A 23,234-nucleotide genomic window follows, 5' to 3' on the forward strand; every position below is an offset into this window, starting at 1 on the left:
ATTCTACAATGCACTTGCTAACGAGGAGCGACATGAGAAGAAAAACAGGTCCTAAAAACTCTCGGCTCTTCACTTCTGTTACACGCAGTGCGTGCCAGATACCTTCATATCTTTGCTGAATAGAAAAAAGCAGCCCCAAAAGGGCACAAGCAGTCGAGAAGTGCCCTTTCGAGCTGGTCAGTGATGAAAATTGGATCCTAAGCTTACAGGGTTTAAGGGTGAACAGAAGTACTGGACACAGCCAGCAACAGCCGGTAGAGCATGGCCAGCAACCACCTTTCACAATTTCTGCATTCTCGTGTAGAATGTAAATGCATCATCTGGTTGATAGGTTTTGTTTATGATTTTGGGAACAGCACGTCCCAATTTAAACAGATGTCATCTCTTCAAAACCATGTGCTGTGAACTTTGCAAGGACTTGGAAGGATAACTGAATATACAATAGAGAGAGCTAGGAAATGATACAGGAATCTAAATAACTGAAAACAGCTTCAAACTTGCTCCCTGTAAATAAAGGTCATTACACAGTTTTACAAGGTGGTTTTGACTGTCACATGAAATCTAGACTATCTAAATGCAAATCTTTCTCTTTTTTTAAAGATAAATAAATTTAGACTGGTTGTCTGGTCATGGAAGAACCAACAAGATTTATCTATACTTAGAAAACCCGATTCATCACTGCATTTTTCCACTTATATGTAGGTGGCTGCTAATACTGGTTTTGTTATGCAAGAATTATGAATATTCTCACTTAGAAACTAATGATTTGATTTGGACACACCAGTGGGCTATGAATAGCTCAAGGTTTTCCCTGTGCGTGAGGAGCAGTAGCCGCACAGAAGGTAATTACCTAGGTCTGGAAGATAAGTGGGTTTGATGAGTGGTAGCCCATTAGGGCAGGGACTGCAAAGCTCCCAGGAGCTCACAGTAAAAGCGTAATTTCAAAACAGATGAAAAGTTATGGCTGTGGCTTATTAGGTGTTCAGGGTCTTTTTAGTCTGATATACATACACCACACACACATATATATCTATGGAGGTATCACAGCCCTAATCTGGCATCTTTTTAAGATCTCATAAAAGCACCCAAAGCTACAAGGTCTTAATTTTTCTTCCCTGATGCCTTGGGTGCCATATTATTGAAGCCCCAGCTGCTCACCACCATTCAAGACCTGTGCAAGGGTGTTTTCCAAAAGGGCCTCAAATTGATGGGGGAAGGTGGGAAGACAAGTTCTTCAAGCCTTAAAACCACCTTGCAGACAATTACCACACTATATTCCAATCAAGTAGATTTCTAAAAATGTTTCAATAAATTAACAAGGTAATCAATAATAGCTGCCTGCTATTTCTAAACTCAGAATTGCTGCAGAATGAAAGTTTTTTTGCCCAGCCATCAGATGCCGTAAAAAAAAACAACCCAAAAGGCTCAAATCAGATGCCAGGGGAAAAAAAAAAAAAAGAAAAAAAAAAAAAAGAAAGATGGGCCCAGGCAGGACAAGCAAGCTGAACAGTGACAGCTTCTTGGGTTTCTGAAATAAGGAGAGCACTCAGGTACAACCACCACCATAGGCAGGACACCAAGCAAGCGATACACAACGTTTGGCACATGTCATGAGAGCAGCGCTGTGCTTGGACTGAGATCCCGACTTCCTGACCCAGAAGTGACTCCTTCAGCCTGCAGCCCAGAAGCCCACCAGGACATGAAGCATTGGAAGAGAATTTTAAAAATCAGGTCTTTGGCCCATCTGCTCACCAGTGCCGTTTTCTCCTTCCCCCTCTCCACGCATTCCCCTGTGCCCCCACGGTGTCTGAACTGAAGAGGCGTTTTCACCCCTTTTTGCCCCGGTTTCTGTATTAACCACTCAAGCTCAGCGAGGGGCATTCTCAGAGTGAAAGGGGGAAAAGGACACGTTTACACAGTGACCTGGGTCCAGTTGATGTGAATTTGAGCTCTATGCACATCCACAAACACCCATTTCTTCCTGTTCTAGGCTCGCTACAGGTGATCAAGATAATTTCTCCATGGCTGGAAAGGGTGGGTGAGACTTTGAGAGTTATTCCCCATAAAAAAATTCCCAGATCTTCAAAGTCCTTAGAAGAACAGCCTCTGCCTACAAACGAGACATTGAAGGCACACAGCGGCTGGGAAGGGCTGGAAATTGCTGGGAGCTTCACCCACATGCTCTTTTGGAGACCCACCAAGCCAGGACCCATTCAGCCCCCTCCCTCCACTGATGGCCACGGGCTTTCCCTGCTCTCCCCCCCCCCTCCTTTAATCAACCTCAAGCCTCAGTCTCTCCATTTGCATACTGGTGATTAACAAGACTGATTTCTGCTTAGGGAAAACTTACACTTCTGCCACGCCTCGGTTCTTTAGCATAGCAAGCTGGGGCTGAGAGATGCTCCTGAAGTTTTTTTGTTTACTGTTGGGCAGAGCAGCTCTGCTGGTTTGTAGGTAAGCAGTGGAGTTTGCTCTGCTCACAAGGGCACAGCCCCACCGCCAGCTCACTGGGCTCCTTAGCCAGTTTGTCATCATACTGGTGTCCAAAGACATTTACGTTCCCCTCTTGTCTGCGGCTCCCATCGTTGTAGTGCAATTTGCTATGAGGTTTGCAACACACAGACTGTTACTTATAAAGAATAAGAGCATAAATCTCTTTTAATGAGCTTTTAAGTGACTAATAGATATCTGTGTGCAGCTATATAAAGGACAAGCCTTACTGGGATGGGAATGGGCGCAACTCCATTGTCCTCAGTGGCTCTTACCCAAGAAGCCCTTCCCAACCACCTATTCCCGCGGCATTCCCGTTTCCTTTTTTCCTTTATTAGTTCTGTTATGTCCTCTACAGGCCTTGAACTGACCATCCAGATCAACTGAAACTGAAACCTCCACTCAGCACACTCCAGATCTCTATGTTAAATTTATAAATGAAATCAGCTAATACATGTTCACACCTCATTGTATTTCATATTTTTTTATAACAGCAGAAGCTACCCAAGACAGCATGTGCTGAACGGCTTCATTCCCATCCACACCTTCTGTAGATACGATAAACTCAAGGGAGAAGCAGAGCGGTTTGGACCAGCCCTTGGTGTAGAAGTCACAATGACAGCAGCAATAAGAAGGTGCCAAGTTGACGAAACCATGATGCTAACTCATCCCTGGGCACTGTCAAGTGACATATTGTGCCACTGCCAGCTCATCCTGACGTTTTCTGTAGGTGCTTTAGAGCCACATGATGAGGCTCTGGCACGTTTTCTTTTGCATCTCTCCTCCCCATCTCATCTCCATGGTAGAGGTCCAGAGCAAACCACCTAACCCCTGGTGCCCAGCCAACCCCATGGATGGGGCATTTCCATGAGCAAGATCTAGTAATTATGGCAAAACCCACTGAGCTAAATCACAAGATTAAAGCTGGATGCACTTCACATCTAGTTACACTCCAGACATGGGAGCTGGGTAGTTGCAGTGACTGGAGATTTCAAGATAATAAAACTCCAGTTTTTGGGAAGCAACATTTCTGTAATGAATCATTACCAATTAGGCTGTTCTGTCAAAATAAAAGCATCTTAATCTTTCAAAGAGAATCCCTGGCTATTTAAGTTATAATTGATTAACAGCTTTCTAATGAGAGGATCAAAGAACATCGTAGATAACTCAGATGACTGACAGCTCTGCTTCAAGACCCTAAAACAATATGCCTCCATTTCCTTACCACATGCCAATTAAACGATTAAGTATTGTTTACTGGGACTGGGAAGATTACAAGACAGTAGGTGGATTTATTAGCAGAAAAAGGAAACACACTCCTACACAGAAGAAAAAGATTATTTTGAATGACTAACAGCCAAGTTTTCTTCTAACAAGGAAGAGCTGCTTCATTAGCAGTCTCTTAGTACATGTAGGCACCAAATCAAATCACCTTAATACAAGTACCTGAACATGGCAGGGACAATAATGTGTTTTAGCATCTTGCACCAAGAACATCCAATTTTCCAGTTTTACATGAATTAACAATTTATGTCACGGAGCTCTGGAAGGGGAGGAGGGAGAAGCTCTTGAACTCACACCATCAGGCTCCATAGTTACCGTGCCTGAACCAGCCACATTGTTTAATGCAATACATGCCATTTTTACCAGGTGGGGGGAATTAAAAAAAAAAATAAATCAAGATGCTGAAAAGATTTACAAATTTAAAACCACCTGACTGTAGGAAGCGGCACATCAGAAAATTCCTTAGGCTTACAATCCCCACTTTGTTTTTTAGGTGACCCTTTAATCACCTGATTGCAAAAGTTAAATGAGATGTTCTAGTTAAACTAGATGGCAAGAGCTGAAGGTTTTTTTGTATTTCACCCCCCTGTTTCTGTAGGACTCCTACGCAGATCTCTAGGGGTGGCTTTAGCACAGATGAGGAATGCAAGGAGCTGCTGGTTCTGGGTGAAGCCACCAGTCCCTGCCCCAGGAGCCCACCACCCCCTATGCCACCACCAACAGCGCCGGATAATGACTCGTCTCAGCCGGTTAATTAAAAAGAGCAACGTCCCTGCCAGACAAGAACCTCTGCAGGTGTGGAGACAGCAGAAGCATGTGAGCAGAGTGAAGTATTTTGGGACCCTGTGAGCCTGCGCTTTCAGCAGCCTGCCCGGGGCTCAGGGCCCCTTCCTGGGATTCTGGCAAAAACTGGACAGTGTAAGGTTTTCCAGCGGAGGACTGCGTATGGGACACAAACCCCTGCAGCGAGACACGAAAGCTGCAGATGGATGCTTCCACTCTTCCTTGGAGCTGTACCAGGTAATGCCATGAAGAGACTGAATTTCAACAAATCGATATATTAAAGGCTAGGATGTCAGGGAAAATTGTGAAAAAGAGATCCCTAGGGATATTAAATACAAAGATATTACCTCTGGCTCCGGCAACCTCTGAGGCACAGTTTGCAGGGAGGCTGTACCGAGGGAAATATTCCTGCACATCTCCTGCAGCGGCTGCTGTGAGCCACAGGGGACTGGAGAAGCGGCGGTGGGAAGCCGTGACCCCAAAAGGCTGCAGAGGAACATATTGAGCTAATTACAAAGGGTGGAAAACTCTGTTAGCAAGAGTTAAGCAGCTATGAATGGCGAGCAAAGCTGGCCACTGCAACTGGCAGATGTCTGGAGGAAAAAAAAGCAGCATGTAGAAGGATGTCAGGAATTCCACTGCAGGACGTGCAGTCCTTCAGAAGGCAGCCCCAGGATGGCAGGGACAGCCCTACTCAGCGCGGGTGGAAAGGGGCCACACTGAGACTGCCACGTGCTCGGCCACCTCACCTCGCAGGAACCGACATGGGGGTAGAGCTGCCACTTAACGCCACGCTGCGCTGTGACAGCCTGTCATCCAGGTGGTAAAAAGGGAAGGGCAGCATCCCATTTGCCTGGTGGCATTGGTCCCACGGAGAGCACCGCGCTGTGCTGTCCAGACAGTGTAGCTGTAGGTCACCTGCATTGCAAGCGATGAGAGTGGATGCAGAGATGGAGACAACTCTTTCTGCAGAAAGCATTTGGCCTTTATTAACAGAGCCAGCTGTCCCCCCTGCAGTGCCCGTCCAGGGTCAGGAAGAAGCAGGACAAATTTCAGAATTGCAGCTGGAGCCAGCAGCCTCGCCAGGGCTGGGGGGGCACCTCGTCTCACCTAGGGCTGACATCTGCACCCTGGCAGTGGCAGCTCTCACCCTTAGCCGTTCGAATTCCTGCCCAGCACCTTCTTTGACAACAAACCACCAATGTAACCACCAGACATAGGGGTAGGGCTTGCCTTGCTGGTGCCTATTCGTATCACTCCAGGCTGATTAAGGGTCCTGACAAGTCAGCCCATCACCTTTACATCCAATGCATTAACAGCTACCAGGTGGCAGAGATGTCACTGGCAATCCACACTCATTTTAACGTTTTGTGACCTAGACAAGAAAAGCTCCAGTTCTTCCAAACCATGCAAGCATCCCTGTTAGAATTTTAATTGGGATATTACGTGCTAACATGGAGTAAAGATGTTCAGACAAAGACCACCCAGGGGAATACCTGCAAAGGAGTGAACACCTTTTCATGCCTGCACAGCACGGTCAACCAAAGAGACCGTTCATCCACGAGCAAAGCTCCCCATGGGCATTGTGTGATGGGGTACCTGGCCCCCAGGAGGGTATGTCTGCTGGGCGCGACAGCAGCTCCATGGAGAAGTGTTTGGGTGCCCAGGAAGGCTGATGGACACCCCAAGGTCAGCTCTATGGGCACTAATCTCTGCTTCTTTGCTTAAATCCAAACTCCCTCTGGTTGGACGAGCAGGACAAGAAAATGCTTCTAAGCATCATGCTGTCCCTGAGCCACTCACCATCTTCCACTCCACACACAGTGGAGTGATCCTACCTGTTATCCATGTGGACCACTTGCTTGAGCCTTACCAAGAGAGAAACATCCAGGGAGAAGACCATGGGGGAGCTGGGCAGATTCTTCCCAGGGGGATGGGCAGCGGTAGAAACAACAGGTTTGCTCTTGCTGATGGAAGCACCTTGTTTGGCCTTTACCTGTTAGTCACGCTAAAACACAGACGGAGTGTTTGCCCATCATTAGTAACAGTGTAGAAGGTTGCAAAAGCGGGAGATTTGGATGGGTTTTAACAACAGCAAGGGAAATGGCCAGCAAAAGTCACCAGCTTCCCAAAGGTATGTTGTTCTTCTCAGAGACCCATCACCAGAGCAGACCAAGGGGCTCCAAAGGCTCATCATTTCCCCAAGATGCAGATTCATGCCACTGGCACCTACCAAATACACCAAGAGAGCTGCCCCTGTGGTGAGAGCTTCACTAAAATTTAACCTCGACAACCTTGTGATGTGGTAAAACCACCAAAATGACAGCTTCGCCCTCTTGGCTGGGTTGGCTGGACACATCTGTTTTCTCCTGGCAGGCAGCAGCTCCCTCCACCATGCTGCAGTGCCCAGGGAATACCAAAGCTTGAAGAGCAACTTCTGAGCTACTTCACTCACCCGTCCTTCAAAAGCCTTAATATTGGCACAACAGCCAAGATTTTGTACTTGGAGTTCTGATTCTTCAGCCCCATCGCAGCTGTTACAAATTTAACTGAGACTAAAACAAAAGTGCAGCATCGTTTGGCAGAGCTCAAAAAGCAGTCACTGGAAATAACTATATCAAGACCAGTACGTCAAAGTGCATCCTTTCAACCTTTGTTCAGCAGAGGAATGTTTGTTGTTGAAAAGAAAAATTGCTGCTTTAGATTTCAGCTGCCCTACACAGAGGCTGTCCTAGAAATTGGAAGGAAGCTCCGGCAGGAGAGAAGCTAAACATGGGCTGAACAAGGAACGGTTTCCCAGGTTGAAGTTTGGAGTGGCATTTTCAACTTCAGACTGAGATGGGAATAATTAAGCACAGATTTTAGCCTGGTATCTGCAGGCAACCAAGACATTGAGGATTGTAGTCCAAAAACCTTGCTAGACTCTTCCTGATGGAGAGCAAGTGGCAGGTAAGGCTTCATTACAAGCTGGCAACCCTGGCACTCGGCTCCGTGGGGGCAGGCACACCAGCCAGCAGAAGGCAAACAGGCAGCATCTCTCAGAGGCAGCATCTGATATTTCATCAGACAAAACCTCGGGGTCTCCAATTTTGCAACAGCTAAGTGCTCAGGAGGCTGTGCAGTACAACAGCCCGGGGATCAAAAGCACAAATTCACTTTTCCCTGTAAGCAGCACTTGGAGGGCTCTGCCCTCCACACCAGCCCCGACCCCCACCCCACCCCAAGCATTCCCCTCCCATTGCACAACTGCTCAGCTGACCCAAGCAACAAATCTCAACGTCTTATTACTGTGTCAGTTGTTATAACCAAACGCCCACATTAACAGGGCATTTACTTTTGTACACCAGCCAGCTCACAGCATCCTTCACTGCCTTCCCTAGGGATGGCGACCACACGGATCTACAAGCTCTTACGGAAATCAGGTATCACCCTTTTAAATCTGGTAGGGAAAAAAACAAACTCTCCCCTGTGCTCCTCTGCACAACCCTCCCACACGTCCCTCTGCAAACACACACAGAGTTTTGATGCATATTTAATTTTCCTCTTGAACAACAGGGAAAGAATAGAGACTAGCTCTTGGGATTTTAGCTAGGAGCTAAAATTAAATTGCTTTTCAGTGTGGAGAGAGATCCTGGGATTGGACCCATTGCTTCTTTTTCCCATAACTACATTCTCTCACAGCAGAGCCGCTCTCTCCTTTCAGGATCCCAAGTCATTTAAAGAAGACACCTCTATATTATTCCCCACCTAAGAAAAGACTTGGCTCAACGAAGATGTTCAGCTTCCTACAGGCACAGACTGAAAACACTCATCGATACATGTGCTCCTTGACGCGTGTCGAGTCCTTCAGGAGCCAAACTACTGATATTCACAGATGAAGTCTGTTTTGCAAAGCTATTCCAAGATTATCAAGAGGTGTATCGTCACTTATCACTTAGCTGTGATTTATTTTTACGTTCTTTCTTGTGAAATTGCCCCAAATTGGGTGGATCCCACCCTGGCAACTTGCACACTACTATCACATCTGCTCTAAGATTATCTTGGCCAAAGAGACAACAAAACCTTTTCTGATGCTTACACCGTACCAGCGTCAGATTCAATAAACTGCGGGACATTTGAACAGTTAGATGTTGCTATCAGGGAAAACGGTAATACTGACAAAAGTTCAACCAAGAAATGTAAAATACAAATTTACAGACTTACCATTTTTGTCAGCTCTTCTGAAAATCTAGAATTGAAAGAGAAAAAGAAACATTTTTATTATGCTGTTCAACTTGAAAGGGTGAAGCCCTTAGCACCATGTTTAACCCCACGCACAGGGCAGGACCACGCGCTCCAGCCCCTCAAGAGCCAGCCCAGGTGCTTTGCTGAGCTCACCCTTCCCAAGTCTCAGCCCATCATCCTTCAGACCCACACGATGGGCCACCACTGCTGGGATAGACTATCGACATGGTTGACTTTGGAATAACTGGTGGAAAAGGAGCTAGCCAGCAAAATAAAGATAACACAAAATGCTTCCAGCAGTTCGGGCATCTCCCATCACCTTCACAGAAGAAAGCCAAAAACATGGAGCCAACACAAGATAAATACCCGTTAAAAAAAAAATCGATTACACCATCCATGCAGCCAGCCCAGCCAATTTCTCTAGCATCAATAATATCCCTTAAATTAAGTTCCACAGTTCTGCACTTCTGAAACATATTATTTACAATATTAAAAAAAAAAAACCCAAAACAAAACCAAAAAAACCCCCCACAAGTTTCCTGCGTGGGAAGGAGATTATATTTAGACTTAAAACTACAGTGTGGAGGAACAGCCCACAGAGAGGAATCAGATAGCCCTTTCAGAAGAAAACAAATCGTAATAATGTGTAGTACAGTAGAATTCACCAGGGAGAAAGACAGTAGAAACAACTCCTATTTTTCTGACTAATCTCATTTCAGGAAGACACTCCTGACACAATGCAATAGCAAGAGGCTTGTGCAAGGCTCAAAATCTTACAGGTTTCTGCCAAAAACAGCTGCTAGCACAGGTTTTGCCATAAGTTACAAAAAAAATCAACATGCTCATAAATTAGGCAGAAAAGGGGAAAACATTTTCATCATCTCTTCAGACCTGGCCCTATTAATTTGAGCAAGAGCAGAGATTTTTGGCTGTACAAAGACATTTCCCTGTGGAGGGAATAAAAACACCAACAGGACAGATGAGAGTCAGCCATAAAATGGAATCTCTTATTTTCTGGGTCATAAAATCATTTAAATTAATAAATAAATAAATAATATCAGAAAAGAAACTGCTGCACAAAGCAAGAAACCCAAGAGACAAACTGAATTGCAGAATGTGCTATTTAAGTGAATATGGTTTAATTAAGGAACATTAATCATTTTTTTGCCCAAAGTTCTTCTTAGGCTGCATAAGGCAAGGTCAAAGATGGACTTTGTAGTGTGCTTCAGCAGAGGCAAACACCTTCTCCTTAAGCCAAGCCTAAATGGGGGGAGTCACTAAGTCCCAGCTTCAAGAGAGGATCATAAAAACCCTACAAGGACTACAGCTTGCAGCCACTCCAAAACCGCTTACTTCTTGGGCTGACCATTTTTTAGAGTAATTAGAAGTTGGGGGGGGGGGGGGGAGGAAATCCTACTGTCTCCATACTTACGGACTTCATCGAGGTTAAATACGGGTTTTAAAGGGCCAGCCAGCCATGGCTTGTCTACGGGAAGAAAGAATAAAGCCAGGAAGGACAAGCAGGACCCAGCAAGCCCCATGGCTTTGGTACACATCACCCAGCTGTGCACAATATGCCTTGCCCGGAGTATGAAATATTCCTATTCTCCTGGCTTGGCCACCTCAAGTCCTCACTCCCCACGAGCACCTCCAGATGAAGCACTTTTCTTTCTAGATGCTGATTCTTTCTGGGCTTTTTATTTCATCACCACATCCTTCTGGTGCTGTTCCCACTGCTTGGGAACAAAGGCATTGCATCGAGTCTAATACAGAAGCAGCGCTGTCTATTTTAAGGTCCTGTGGGAGATCACCGCCCTGCTAAGCCCAGAGGGAGAAGGGGAAGGCAAAAACAATCAGTAAAATGTAGCTTCAAGTGGGATAAAGGCTCAATCTGCAGTGCTCTGTTCTGTGGAGCCACCAGCCTTCCCATGAATGATTGGAGCAAGGGGGGGGGGGGGGGGGAATCAAATTAAGAAATTGAAGAAATGTTAAGAAATTGAATTACTTATGTCCAGCTTCACTAAGTGAACTTTTTAGGGCTTTAACTCCCCCAGATACTCCTAGAAAGTATGACCATTTCTAAATGAACACCCTGATGGACGATCACATCATTGCGTTACCTGCCGAGGTTTATTCTACAGGACCAAGCTGTTTAGTTTTTATTGCTAATGAACAAGATTTATTCTTCCAACTTAATTGGACCACCTAAGATTTGCACACACAAAAAAATATTAAACAGGACGCCTGGAGAGAAAGCAATTTAAGATAAAGTCATCTGTCAGCACAGGCAGGCAGTACATCAAGGTACGAACACTGGAATGAGCATCAGGAGGCTGATAAAGACATAATATACTCGGTGATAGATCAGTAATGCTGCCAAAAACGCTGCTTCTGTGAAGACTCAGGATTTATGCTCTAGCTCCGCAAACAAGAATGCCCTCCCACACACAGCCTGAAGATGCCCTCTGTTCATGTTTTGAATTAGTTGCTCCACTGTGGGAAGGATGTGGCGTGCTTTTGGTAAGGGAAAGGCGTAAGGTCTGGTGATGGAAGGAAAAACGCAGCCCCTCACACCTCCCCTATGGACCAGCGGGGCAAACCCCCGAAGGCAGCTCAGTGCTGAGCTCCCAGGCAGCTCAGGCAAGGAAAAGTTCCCACCAGCTCCAGCAAGGGGGAATATAAGCAAAGATGCTGCATCATCTCCAACACAGACGTTGTGAAACTGGTCCACCCCGCTGCCGCTCTCTGCAGGAATGCAGTAACTCCATCGCTGCTATTCGCTCTCAGCAGCAAAGCCGCTTCAACTTAGTCAAGGCAGCAGCCCTGGAGATCAGCGAGAGCGGAGGTGATGAAACATTGATGGAGAAACACCCTGTCCTGCCAGGCCTTCGGCAGAGATTGGCTTCCCGCGCCTCCAGCCCGACCAAGGACTGTCCCCAGTGGCCGAGAGCTTCGTGAGGCAGGAGCCCACAGCACCGCGCAGCCTGACCAGGGATGCTCTTTCCGCTCCATCACCCCCAGTTCTCCAACTGGTAGGGCAACGCGCTGCTTTTAGACGGTAAATGAGAAATTATCCAGTCCAAAAACTACTACAGCAACCGTCTCCCCCATCAGCTATGCTTTAAAACTATTAAGCAAGTCTCCTGAAGCACAGGCGAAGTCACATGGTGAGCCCACAGGACGCCCACAATATGGGCCAAATTAACCCATTTTATAGGAGTTTCGCAGGCAATGCATGCAGCTCACTGTCTGCAGCGCACTTTTTCCATTTACCAGGTGCTGAGATGAATATAAACTCTGTTTTATTTAGAGCGAGGAACCTCTCTCAAGATTTCTAATAGCTTTTTTTTTAAATGTACATTTTTGCTGTCGTCTCAAATGGCTACTACAGCTATTTGGCTGCCAGAAGTAAGCAATTCAAAACACTAGTGGTAATAATAAACTCGAAACAAATGACGGTTTCAAATTTAAACATTCAGTTCTGCCTTCTCAAAGCTTCTGGATGAGAATATGCGACACTAGGGGCTGCTTAATGGAGGTTTTCTCAGCACTTTTATTAAATTCACACAAGTACTCCCCTAACAAGTCTAAGAATTATTACAGGGCTTAGAGAGTTTATTATCCCTTCAGCAGGTTAATACAATGTTGATTTAAAATAGAGTGTAACTGAGCAAGAATTTTGTTTTCCATCGTCATCTTGGTGCAGAATGGAGGACAAAAAACCCCTAAGTCTCGTGTGTTGAGGAAAGCCTATGGATGTGAAAGCATCCAGATACACCTAAAAACCCAATTAATCTGCTCACTAAGTTCCTGCATTCCTGTTCTTTTTTTCTGTTCCTCTCCCTACAAGTCTCAAGACCTCATCTAGAGCCAAGACAAGGTTTTATATCACGTATGGACTTCATCTCTCTAACTCCAGGTACCGGCAGAGATTTCCTCTTCTATAGCCTCTCTGTGTTGCTTTTTCCAGTAATAATGCCAGAAAATAATGAGCTGAAGCTTTGCCACTTTGGACTACATCTTTAGGCATCATCAGGCTAATGAACTTTCCCCATGCATGGGGAAAAGCTGGATTTTGGTGTTTTGCTAAGAAATACACCATTGGTGTGGAAATACTGTCCCTCCACCTCCCAAAACAAGGCTGCTCCAGAGCTCTAGGTCTTCTGGCATTTTTCCCACTCCGAAGCAGATATCCTCTTCCCCCCCCCCCCCGCCCCTTTTCTCCCCAAGAGAAGGGAGTTAACACCATGTCCCAGCCTCTTTTCACTCTTCCCTTCTCCTCAGACTTTACCTAGCTGTCCTAAATAAAAGTTGTGTGAGACAGGTAAGAGTTCCATTTGATGTCCCGACCTACACAGTACTAAAAATTACTGTTCCATAAACACTGGCCCTGGGTGTAACTTCATTTTGAGCACCCACTACCAACGCCCTGATGAGAAGAGGGAGGATGAAGTCTTCTGTGCAATCATGTACCTTGCAGTGAGCAATCCCTGAACACACAGAGCCCAGCCGTGCCCTGCCTGCATGGCTTGAGGGGATGACTTCGAGTCATGGATTTCACATAGGGAGGAGGAAAGAAGAGGAGAATTGCCTTCCCGGTTCACTCAGAGAAGTAAGAAGGTAAACAAAGACACAAGGGGTGAATCAACCTTAAAAAAAAGAAAAGGGGGAAAAAAAACCCAACAAAAAAAACCAACCCACGGAAGGAAAAAGGTCAAAGCAGAAGGGGATTGGGAAAGGATTCCTGTGGCTGCAATAGCTTTGCTAATAAGGACTGCACTGGAAATTGCATTATTGACAAAGTTGGAAAACTGTGCCACTTCTTAGATTTACATTTGGAAATGCACCCTTGGCACAATTCTCTGTATTTTCTATCTAAACACCTGACTCAGTCCTGTGGGGCTGAAAAAGTGGCCATGTAAGAGAGGGTGCAAGAGGAGTCACTAACAGAAGAGCTGGATTTGAATTGATCTTTCTGATCCTGTCAAAGAAGGAAAGAGGCAAATAAGGGTCAAAATTAGTTTTCAGCAAAAGACAGAGCAAACCAAACAAAAAGCTTCATCTGATCTGAAATGAATGGCGCTGCTTTCTTCAGAAGCGTTTAAAACAAAGCCAAAAAGCCACGCAGGTAGTCACCACTGGCAAAGCCAGAAGGGAGGCGGGGATGGCAGTGCCCCTTGGAGCACACAGCTCCGCCACGAGGATGCTCACCCCTAGCCGAGGCTGACCCTTGTTTTAGATGCCAAGTAGGAGATGTTCCCTTTCAATGGGCTCTCCCTGGTGTAAAGGAGATGGAGCATCTCTGCCTGCAGCCGCCGTGGCTGAGCAGGTCTGACGTGCACTGGAGTTCACACGCCTGCTGTCAACACAGGTTTTTGACAGTGACACAAAGGCAGGGAGCGATGAATGAGGACAGTCGGTAAGTCAGCACTGAAGTGCTCCCAGGCAGAGCGATACCTGTCTAGACATTTCCCATACCTCGGGAGCCTCCGCTTCAGCTCTATACTGCGTGTGGGTTCATTCACACTCAGCAAATACATCTGATATACACTTACCCCCCCACACACACACACCATAGTCTCCTTGTCAGAGGTCTTGTGACATTTGAGGATTGGTTCTGGACTGAAAATGCCACCATCCCCACACACGGATTTGAGCAGCACTGTGACAGCTTCAACTTTTTAATAAAGCAGTTTTGCCCTCGTTGATGCAGAGAGGAGCTCAGGGCATCTTCAAACAGCCCAGAAGGCAGAGAGAACATAACATTACCACAATCTCACATCATAAACTCCGGATAGACATTAGTTATCTACGGCAGATTACACACGCTGCCAGTCCTGAGGTTCTGGCTCTTGCAGACGGAGCAGCCGTGAGCAACCCAGACCCACAGAGAGACACCCAAGGGCAACCTCAGGACGGGTACAGACTCTTGGCTCAACCCCAGCCCCTTATGCTGATTTAACAGATGTTTTAAGACCTTACCATTAAATGCAAAGTGGTATCTTCCAGGCTCCTAGAGTGACATATCACCTCCGCTTGATCTGCTACCACCACTGAAGAGCATCTGTCACCCCCTAGTTTTACTTGCTGCCTATTTTAGGCAATGTGTAGGACTTGAATATCTTCTTCATTAGTTTGCTACCAGGGTTTAGTTAATCTGCTCTTTTTTCACACTTGGAAACCTATGATTTTGAGCTGAACTAGTAAACATTATTCAACCTTTTTTAATCCTTTACCTGAAAGGACGTGGGAAAAATAGAAGAAAAATACTGAAACAAGCCCAAAGGTAAGATTCATCCTCCACGTGGCAGCAGCCAGGTTGATGGCAGAAGACATCCAACCCCCTTGTTGTATTTTGTTCTTCCTCAGCCCTCAGGTTTGCCCCACACCACCACAGTTCTGTTTCTTTGGTGGAAAGGGTGTAGGGAACTTTGTGCTGACCCACCAGCCACACTCACGGTCTGGAGGAGTCAGAACAAGCTCATCAGGGATGGCTGAGTCAAAGGAATGGAAGAACAGAAGAGGAAGAAAAAGTGACTAAGGTACCATTAGCGTCAGAGCCATCTTACCTAATTCATAGCGAAATGAATTAAGCCAAGCTTAACCCTCCTTCTCCAGCCCCCGATGAACTGCCTACAGAGCACACCAGCTCATGTGAACGTGTAAGTTAAATATAAAATCTTACAGGTCTTTTACTTCATCGCCACCCACAGAGAAGTTACACTGCTCCGTGGCTGGGACTCGCTGCTTCCCCAGCACATCCACATAATGCAAAAACGTGAATGAAGTAATTGGGAAACGTGTTCTCATCCCTGAGGATTCGGTGGGATCCTTGGTACTTTTCTGCTAATGTGTGAAAATTAACCTAAATGCATGTTCCCATGTTTAAACTCTTTGTTTGAAAAGGCAGGGAGGGTCTCATGGTGCACTTGAAGAGCCCGTTACAGTGAAGTCACAGTTTCAGTTTATGTTTCTGTTGTAACTGGAAAAAAAAGGGAGAGAAGCAAGTTCTAAGGGAGTAGGAAAAAAACCCTCCAAACCCTTAAATCTTACATTTCCAGCATCCATTTCTACTTTCAGCAGGTGAGAAAGGGCACCCAGTCCCCTTGTGAAAGGGAAAAAGGATCTGCACGCCCAGCTCTGTAGTATTTCCTACCGGTTAAAGACATTCTGAAAGTTCATGGCTGATTTTCTCAGCTCAAACCTCAAAGCAGGAAAAAAATCCATTTAAAGATGGTAAAACTGAACAGATAAGATACCATTTTGGTGGGAAAAGTCCTAACTCAGGAACCTCTTGTATAAACTTAATGTTGCTTCCCAATTGAATTTATGCTCTGAAGCCTAGATTCCACATTATTGTAAAATTTTGGTATTTCAGGGCAGGTAAGAAAAAGAAAGCCAAAAACCCACAAACTGAAAACCCAAACAAGTTAACTTAACAGACTTAAGGGTATTAGATGCATTTACCTTTTCAGTTTCCCTGTGAAGCAGCATTTCCTACAGCCTGCAGCTGCCCAGCTGCTGGCCCGTTTCACCGGGCAGGACCATCCATCCCAGCCCTCTGCTCTCCAGGCTGCTTTGGGCACCTTGGTAGACCCAGTGGCACTGGTTCATTCAGGGAACCAAAATCCCTGTCAGCCCAGGGTGCTCAGACGTAATGAGTTTCGGATCTGCCAAGCCATGCCTACCAGGGACGTGGTAGAAGATCCAACAAATCATTTAGAAAATGCAAGGACTTGCGTGGAAGAGTTACTACTGCCTAACTCCAAGGAGGCTGGAGGAGAGTGTGAATTATCCTTTACTACAGCCAGTGTCTCAATAGTTTATTTTTGCATTCACTACTTTTTTTTTAATAAAGCTAGGAGATAGCAAAGCTGAGGATCTATGTGTTTAATTACTAGATGCCGTGGAAAGACTGTAATTACACCAATTACACCGTTTGCACTCCAGTTGATTCCACCCCATTCTGCCAATCCATTTTAAGTGCAAATAGCCTCGTTAGTTCCCTAATCAGGAAGCCTATAAATACCGCAGCAGTGGCACTAAGCACAGCCCTGCCTGCCTCCCCAAACCTGGGTAAGGGAGCCCTGGGTCCCACACACTCGCAGGCACTCAGGACCATGCTGCCCAGCTCCCCCTGCACAGACCCTCCCAGCTGCAGCCCTGCAGGGACTGGGGTCCAGGATCTGGGGTGAATGGCGGACGCCAGGTGTACCCCTATGCCCAGCTAACCTGGGGCAGCCCACGGTGCAAGACCCATGGGGGGTTGCAGGACCTGGAGTCCTGCATCCCCATCCAGTCAAGCTAATTGATTAAGGATCAACAGTGCATTCCAACCCCAGCCGGTCCAGAGGCTGCAGGACCTAGGAAAGGGGCTGCAGGACCTGGGGTGCACCCTCATGTCCAGCCACTCCAGAGGATGCGGGATTCTGGCAAGGAGATAAAGGATACAGGCTGCATCTCCATGCCCAACCAGTTAGAAAAAAATACGCAAGACTCGGGCTGCACCCTCATGCCCAGCCACTTTGGGGGTGCAGGGGCCCAGAAAGGGGGTACAGGATGCAGACTGCACCCCTTTTCCCAGTTGGTCCGGAAAATGCAGAACTTAAGTGCATCTTATTCCCAACGGTCCCAGGGTGTGCAGGGCAGGGGAATGCAGGAGCCCGGCTGCGCCCCTAGCCCGCCGCCAGTCCAGGAGGTGCAAGATCCAGACAAGCAGGTGCCAGGACCCGGGCTGCGACCCCCTGCCCAGCCAGCCCAGGGCACAGGATCTGGAAAGGGGTTGCCGGATTTGGGCACTCCTACCCCCAGACAGCGCGGGAGGTGCAGAACCTGGTCTGCACCCCATCCCCGACCGGCCAGGGATGCAGGATCCGAGGAACAACCCTGGTGCCAAAGCCGGTCGGGGGTGCAGGAACGGCGGGGCATGCAGCATGGGGTTGCGGGAGCCGGGGTGCAGCCTCTTGCCCACCCGCTCCGGGAGACGCCGGGCCCGGGAATAACGCCGGTCCCGAGCTGGCTGGATGGGACAAAGGGATGCAGGACCCGGCTGCGCCCCACGCCCACCCAGCCCGCGGGTGCAAACCCCACGCGAGGGGGTACAGCTCCAGGCTGCACCCCTATGCCGACCCGGTCGGTGGTGGCAGGACCCCGCAGTACAACCCGTGCAGGACCCGAGGAACAGCCCCGATGGCGAGCAGGACCCGTGCGAGCAGGGATGGGGACAGGAGCCGCGGTGTCACCCACGTCCCGGGGTGCGGGACCGGCGGTGCGGCCCCGGGGGTGCGGGACCCACTCACATCGAGGATGACGGAGGTGCCCTTCCTCTGCTCGGCGGCGGCGGCTACGCCCGGGGTGAGCAGCTCCCGCTCGGCGACAGCCTTGTCGCTCATCCTGGCCACCACCCAGCGCAGCAGCCCGTCCAGCCCGCGGAGCGCCGGCGGCGGCTTGCGCAGCAGCAGCCTCTGCACGCCGGCCCGGCAGTACCGCGCTGCCTGCTCGCACATCGCTCAGCCCGGCCTCATGCCGGAGCTGGGGGCTCCCTCCTCCTCCTCCGCCTCCTCCTCCGCCTCCTCCCACCGCCACACGGCGGGGGGGACCCGCGCGGCTCCTGCCCGAAGAGCAACTGGGGGGGGGGGAGGGGAGGGGGGCGGATTTTGGGGGGGGGGGGGGAAGGTCACCCCCGAGGGGCCCCGCTGGGTGCTGCCTGCCTGCTCCCACCCCCACACAGCCCCTCCTGCCCTGCTCCAACACAAAGCAGCCTTTCGGGCATTTTTTATCTAAAGAGAGTATTCCTGTTGCATGTCCTCTCACCTCTGCAGCCCACCCACCCACCCCACCCCACCCATTCTAGCAGCTCTTTGTAAGGACAGCAGAGAGCAAATTTCTTGCTAGTAAATAAAACTTGCCTCTGACGCCCTACTCATACTCCAAGAAGTCCCTGTAGGATGAATAGCCATCCCTATAGGATGAAAATCCAGCTGGAGTATTGCAGCATTCACAGCTACAGAGCAACCCACAGTGCTCAGCTGGACAAATATTTCTAATCCTGTGACTGTGTATTATGAGGATATCCCTTTGCGATACTCCTGTGCACACCTGCACAGGTGAAGATCTAGGCTTGCAGTAGGAGCAATACATCTTCTGGCCAAAACACCACTAGATCATTTCATCTCCCCCACACACACTTGAGGAGATGCTCGCATTTTGAGTTCACACCCAGAAAGGCACCAGAGAGCTCAGCCCAGCCCCTCTGGGGGTGCCCAGAGCACTAGAGTGGCCAAAGGCTCCCAACAGCCTTTCCCCCCACCCAGCCACAGCAGCCAGACCCTCTCGCAGGCAGCTCCAGGGGACTTTGTACCCCACCAGGGCCACATCCCCAGATCTGAACATCTCTGATGCAGGAGCCAGCAAGCCCAGCACCCCTGTGCAAGCGTTACACACCTCCCACGCTGAGCCCTGTGCCTGACCTCCAAAGGAGGAACAGCATGACCAACAGCCCTGACCCGCTACCGCTTTAAGAGAGAAAAAAAAAAAAAAAACGATAAAAAATTATTTCTTTAAACAGAAAAAACTTGGCAGTGCACCAAGACCCCCCAGGAAAGCCTTCCTGGAGATACTATTTAGCCGCCTCTTCTAACCACCCATCTTTATTCAGGTAAATTAGGGTGAAACCTTGCTGTTTGAGGTGGCAGGTGGGGGAACGTGCATTTTTCTCTCGCTGCTGCTCAAAGAAAAGTGAGTGGGAGCCCAGTTCTCTCTGCTGGAGTATGTGGATAATGGCTGGAGGCTCTTGAAAGGCTTTTCAGTAGCTGGGGCACAGAGGTGTGTTGCAGTAGGCCAGAACACCCGTGGGCTGAGCCCCTCTTTCACCAAGCTCTCACCTTTCTGGGTTTCCTTCTTCTCCAGCAATGCAAAATTAATGGGGGAAAACAGAGGAACTTCAGGGCGTTGATGTTGGCTCATGGGAGCTGTGTGGAACGCTTGAACAGTTCTGTGTTCGTTTACAGGGATGCTCAGAGCAGGCTGGTGTACAACCCGGTCATCACTCAGTCCCCACTCACAGCTCACAGCAAAGCTAATCGAAGGCAAGACACGTCTTATCATCCTTGCCATGAGCTTAGGATGGCATCCCTACACACCAACTGCTGGTGCCAAACAGCCCGCACCCCTCATGGCCCAAATTATTGCACTTTTTTGTATTTTCACAATCCTCAGGTTATTTATATGCTTCTTTCTCCTTTAGACGTCCCTCTGCTAAACAACTGGTTCAGACTGTATTAGCCACACACATTTTAGTATTATTATATGCTCATTATTTAAACTATTTACTGAAGAAATTTATAAAGAAGGTTTTCTGAATTTTTCTTTCCATGTGCCATTGAGATTCATTACTTGACTTGGAAGTTTGCAACTATTTCTCTATTTCTGTCAAAATCAGTTCATGTAAATGTCAAAAACAGCTCTGTGGCATTTAAATACTCATTTTTCCTCCTAAATGGGTCTAGATAGAAAAAGTTTCAGCCACTCAGACATTTGGAAGAAGGCCCTCATTCATACTGGGCTGTGTTGCTAGTGGCTTAGTTATTCCCAAGTTTCCACGAGGCTGAAAATGGAAAAAGCAAGGAAAAAAAGGGGAAAGGCAGTTCTACTTACCTGAGCCAGGTGAGAAAACACAGGAACCCCCAAGGCATGTGCTCAGGCTGGTCCCAGCCCACCCATCACCCCCCAGCCAAGGGGAGGACAGAGGCACCGATGTCAGGTTGGGCTCTGTGTGCCAGAACTCATCCCCTCCTGCCTGCCCAGGGAGAAGGGGCACTGTCTGTACTGAGCAAATAAACACGACTGCAGCCCGGGCACTGGGGCTTTGCCAGCCTCCCCTGCCACCACGTGCTACTGGTCACGGCACTGCCCAGGTCCCTGGCAAGAAGCCATCAGCCAGGGCCAGAAGAAGAAACCAAACAAGTGATGGCCACGTGGAAACAACAGGGTTTTGCCTGCTCTAGAACACCTGTCTGCCGCTTGAGCTGTGGCTCCCTGGCATCCAGCACACTTCTTGCTCCTTTGTTAAAGGTGGAGAGAGCAGGACCACCAGCAGCCACCAGCTGCCTGGCAAGCTTTATGCATGCGCATCATGCAGATGCCGAGTGGCATAGGAAGAAATAGGAGAGAACGGAAAGGAGACAAAAAGTTAAATCCAGGCAAAGTTCATCCCGGTGAAAGCAATGAGCATTAATTGCAGGTCTGGATAAACTCAGAGCAGACAGGCCACACAGCGTCCCACAGCAGCAGAGCCCATACGCAGAGCAGCCCACTGCCTCTGCTGCTGATCCAGGAGCATTTTGCTTTCCACGCTGCTTTGCAGAGCTCAAACGCTGCCCGACGGCTGTCAGGGCATGCTGCAGAAGGAAAGGCAGCAGCTGCAGCTCCACTTTCGCCTCCTTGACATTCAGTAGTGAGCTTCCCCACTGCTGCCCTAGCCAGGGCACACACACGTGGTCCCAGACCACTACAGTCGAAGGCTCCAGTAAGGATGAGAAGGTTGTTGAAGGCTGGGAGAGATCAGACATATTGTCCCACACCCCCAGCTCCAGGTTCAGAAACTCGGAGATCTCAAGAAAAGGCTATTGCCACGCCAGTTTCAAGTCTTGATCTTGGCCCAGTGCTTTTCCCTCCCTGATGCATGTGGTGCTCGGCACAAAGCGCTGGTTTACCCCCATCAGTGGCGATGTTTGCTCCGCAGGCTTTCATAGAAGGCTCAGCCACGTGCTATGCCCAATATTTTCCAGCAGTTTCTGGAAAGGCTGTTGAAGCAGGAGCTCAACCCATGTGCTGTAATTTCAAATGAGAGGCCACCTGAAGAACCCAAGGGCTCCTCTGAAAGAAAGGTCCGAGACAGAGCAGAAGTCCTGCCTGCAGCCCAGCGTGGCAGGCAGAGCCAGCGGCTTTCATCTCCCCTTTGAATTCTGCCTGCTCCCCCCTGCCCCTCGGCGCACAGCGGGGAGTTGTATTTAATTAAAAACTTCCAACAGGCAGGACCTGCAGCCTCAGTTGGTGCAAAATGTCACATATGACTTACTAATATTTACTAATGACTGAGGGATTGAGGTTAATCTAATGGTTTGATGGCAGGAGGAAGGAATGACGACCCCGTTACAGAGATGGGAATTAGGTAGAGTGACAATGACCTTGCTGGCACAGCCCAGGGGGCTGGAACGGCTGCTTTAGTCCCTGCACTAATTTATGTTTATTGTAATGCAACATGTAATCACCAGGTGATTTCATACCAAACTTATACGCCAGGTTTGAAAACGCCACACTGCCCACAGCACCAAGGTAACACACTGGTCTGAAGACGAGCCAGGAAAACCATGTACAGGTGAGCTGTAAGTTAACTCCTAAGAATTCAACAAACCCCCTCCCCCTCTGCACTTTGAGGGGTCCAGAGCTCGTGGTTTGGGGAACACAGCTAATCAAACACCGAGTCCAGCCCAGTCACTGGGGTCACAAGTTTCTGATCCAGGCTGAGGCAAGCAGGAGGCTTCGAACATCCCGTTTCATGTCACATTGATCTTAGAGTGCTATGCTGGCTCTTGCTTTGAGACAAAATGCAGACTTGGACTTTAAATACCTCCAGAGCCTCTTCCAACTACAGTTACGTTAGTGAGCAAAACCTTCCCCTCTTTTAAAGCACCCTGCTTGCAGCCAGGCACCCCCTCCTGCTCCAGGGCCAGCCAGCAGCCACGGGGGGAGTGGGCTCAGCCCAGGTGGGAGACCCCCGGCGTGAAAGCGGGTGAGCAGAAGGGCTTTTCTGAGTACTCACCCCCCCCACTGCACTCGTTGCTACAAATGTAGACCGGGCACAGTGTGAGAGTTCAGGTTTTTCCTGGTCATAATCCTAAAGGCAACCCATGGATATCTGGGAAACTCATCAAGGGGAATTAGCTGGACTAACCTGACCATCAAACAAAACTCCTGCAGCATTAGGAGATCACAGCCCCCACATGCCCAGACTTCCCCACAGCTCTGAGATGTTCACCAGAGCACTACGAGGAATTACCACCATAAGAAACAAACATCAAATAAATCTTTAAAAATATATTAAAGCACCAAATCATAAAGAGACTCACCTTCCAAGACGTACCCAAGCTCGTCCCGGAGAAGGGCTGGGAGCTGTGTGGCTTCTTCCAAGCTCCCAGCAGCAGCCCAGCTCCCGGCTGGGGCTGTGGGTATCCTGTGAAATTCAGGACATTTGTGCTGAGGGCTCCACACCAACCCCAGGCATGGCTTTCCCTCCCCAGGGAAGCTGCCGCTGTTGAGTGGAAACCTTAGAAACCAAAGAGTATTGAATTGTTGTTATTGTGAGGTGCAGGGATGCAGGCAAACAGCAGGTAAAACCCCTCTGCTGATGGCTGATAAAGAAATTCAGGGGGCAGATGGTTTTGTTTGGGTAT

At 48.5% G+C, this 23,234-nt stretch overlaps 1 protein-coding gene across 5 annotated transcripts in view; it reads right to left on the reverse strand.

Moving 5' to 3' along the window:
* Nucleotides 1-23,234, reverse strand: part of NECAB2 (N-terminal EF-hand calcium binding protein 2) — an 88,044-nt gene extending 64,810 nt beyond the window's left edge. Inside the window, exons 1-2 of one of the 5 annotated variants that reach the window (XM_055726274.1) lie at nt 22,911-23,234; nt 8,761-8,785 (exon numbers count right to left, since the gene is read on the reverse strand). In XM_055726274.1, coding sequence (XP_055582249.1) covers nt 8,761-8,763 — 3 coding nt within the window. In that variant the 5' untranslated portion in view covers nt 8,764-8,785; nt 22,911-23,234. Of the gene's footprint in view, nt 1-8,760; nt 8,786-18,080; nt 18,305-20,436; nt 21,649-22,910 lie in introns of those variants that run through there. The other 4 variants (XM_055726277.1, XM_055726273.1, XM_055726272.1 and 1 more) reach the window with 4 other exon arrangements.

Source organism: Falco cherrug, chromosome 14, assembly GCF_023634085.1.
Source record: "Falco cherrug isolate bFalChe1 chromosome 14, bFalChe1.pri, whole genome shotgun sequence".
In the NCBI taxonomy this organism is placed as follows: domain Eukaryota; kingdom Metazoa; phylum Chordata; class Aves; order Falconiformes; family Falconidae; genus Falco; species Falco cherrug.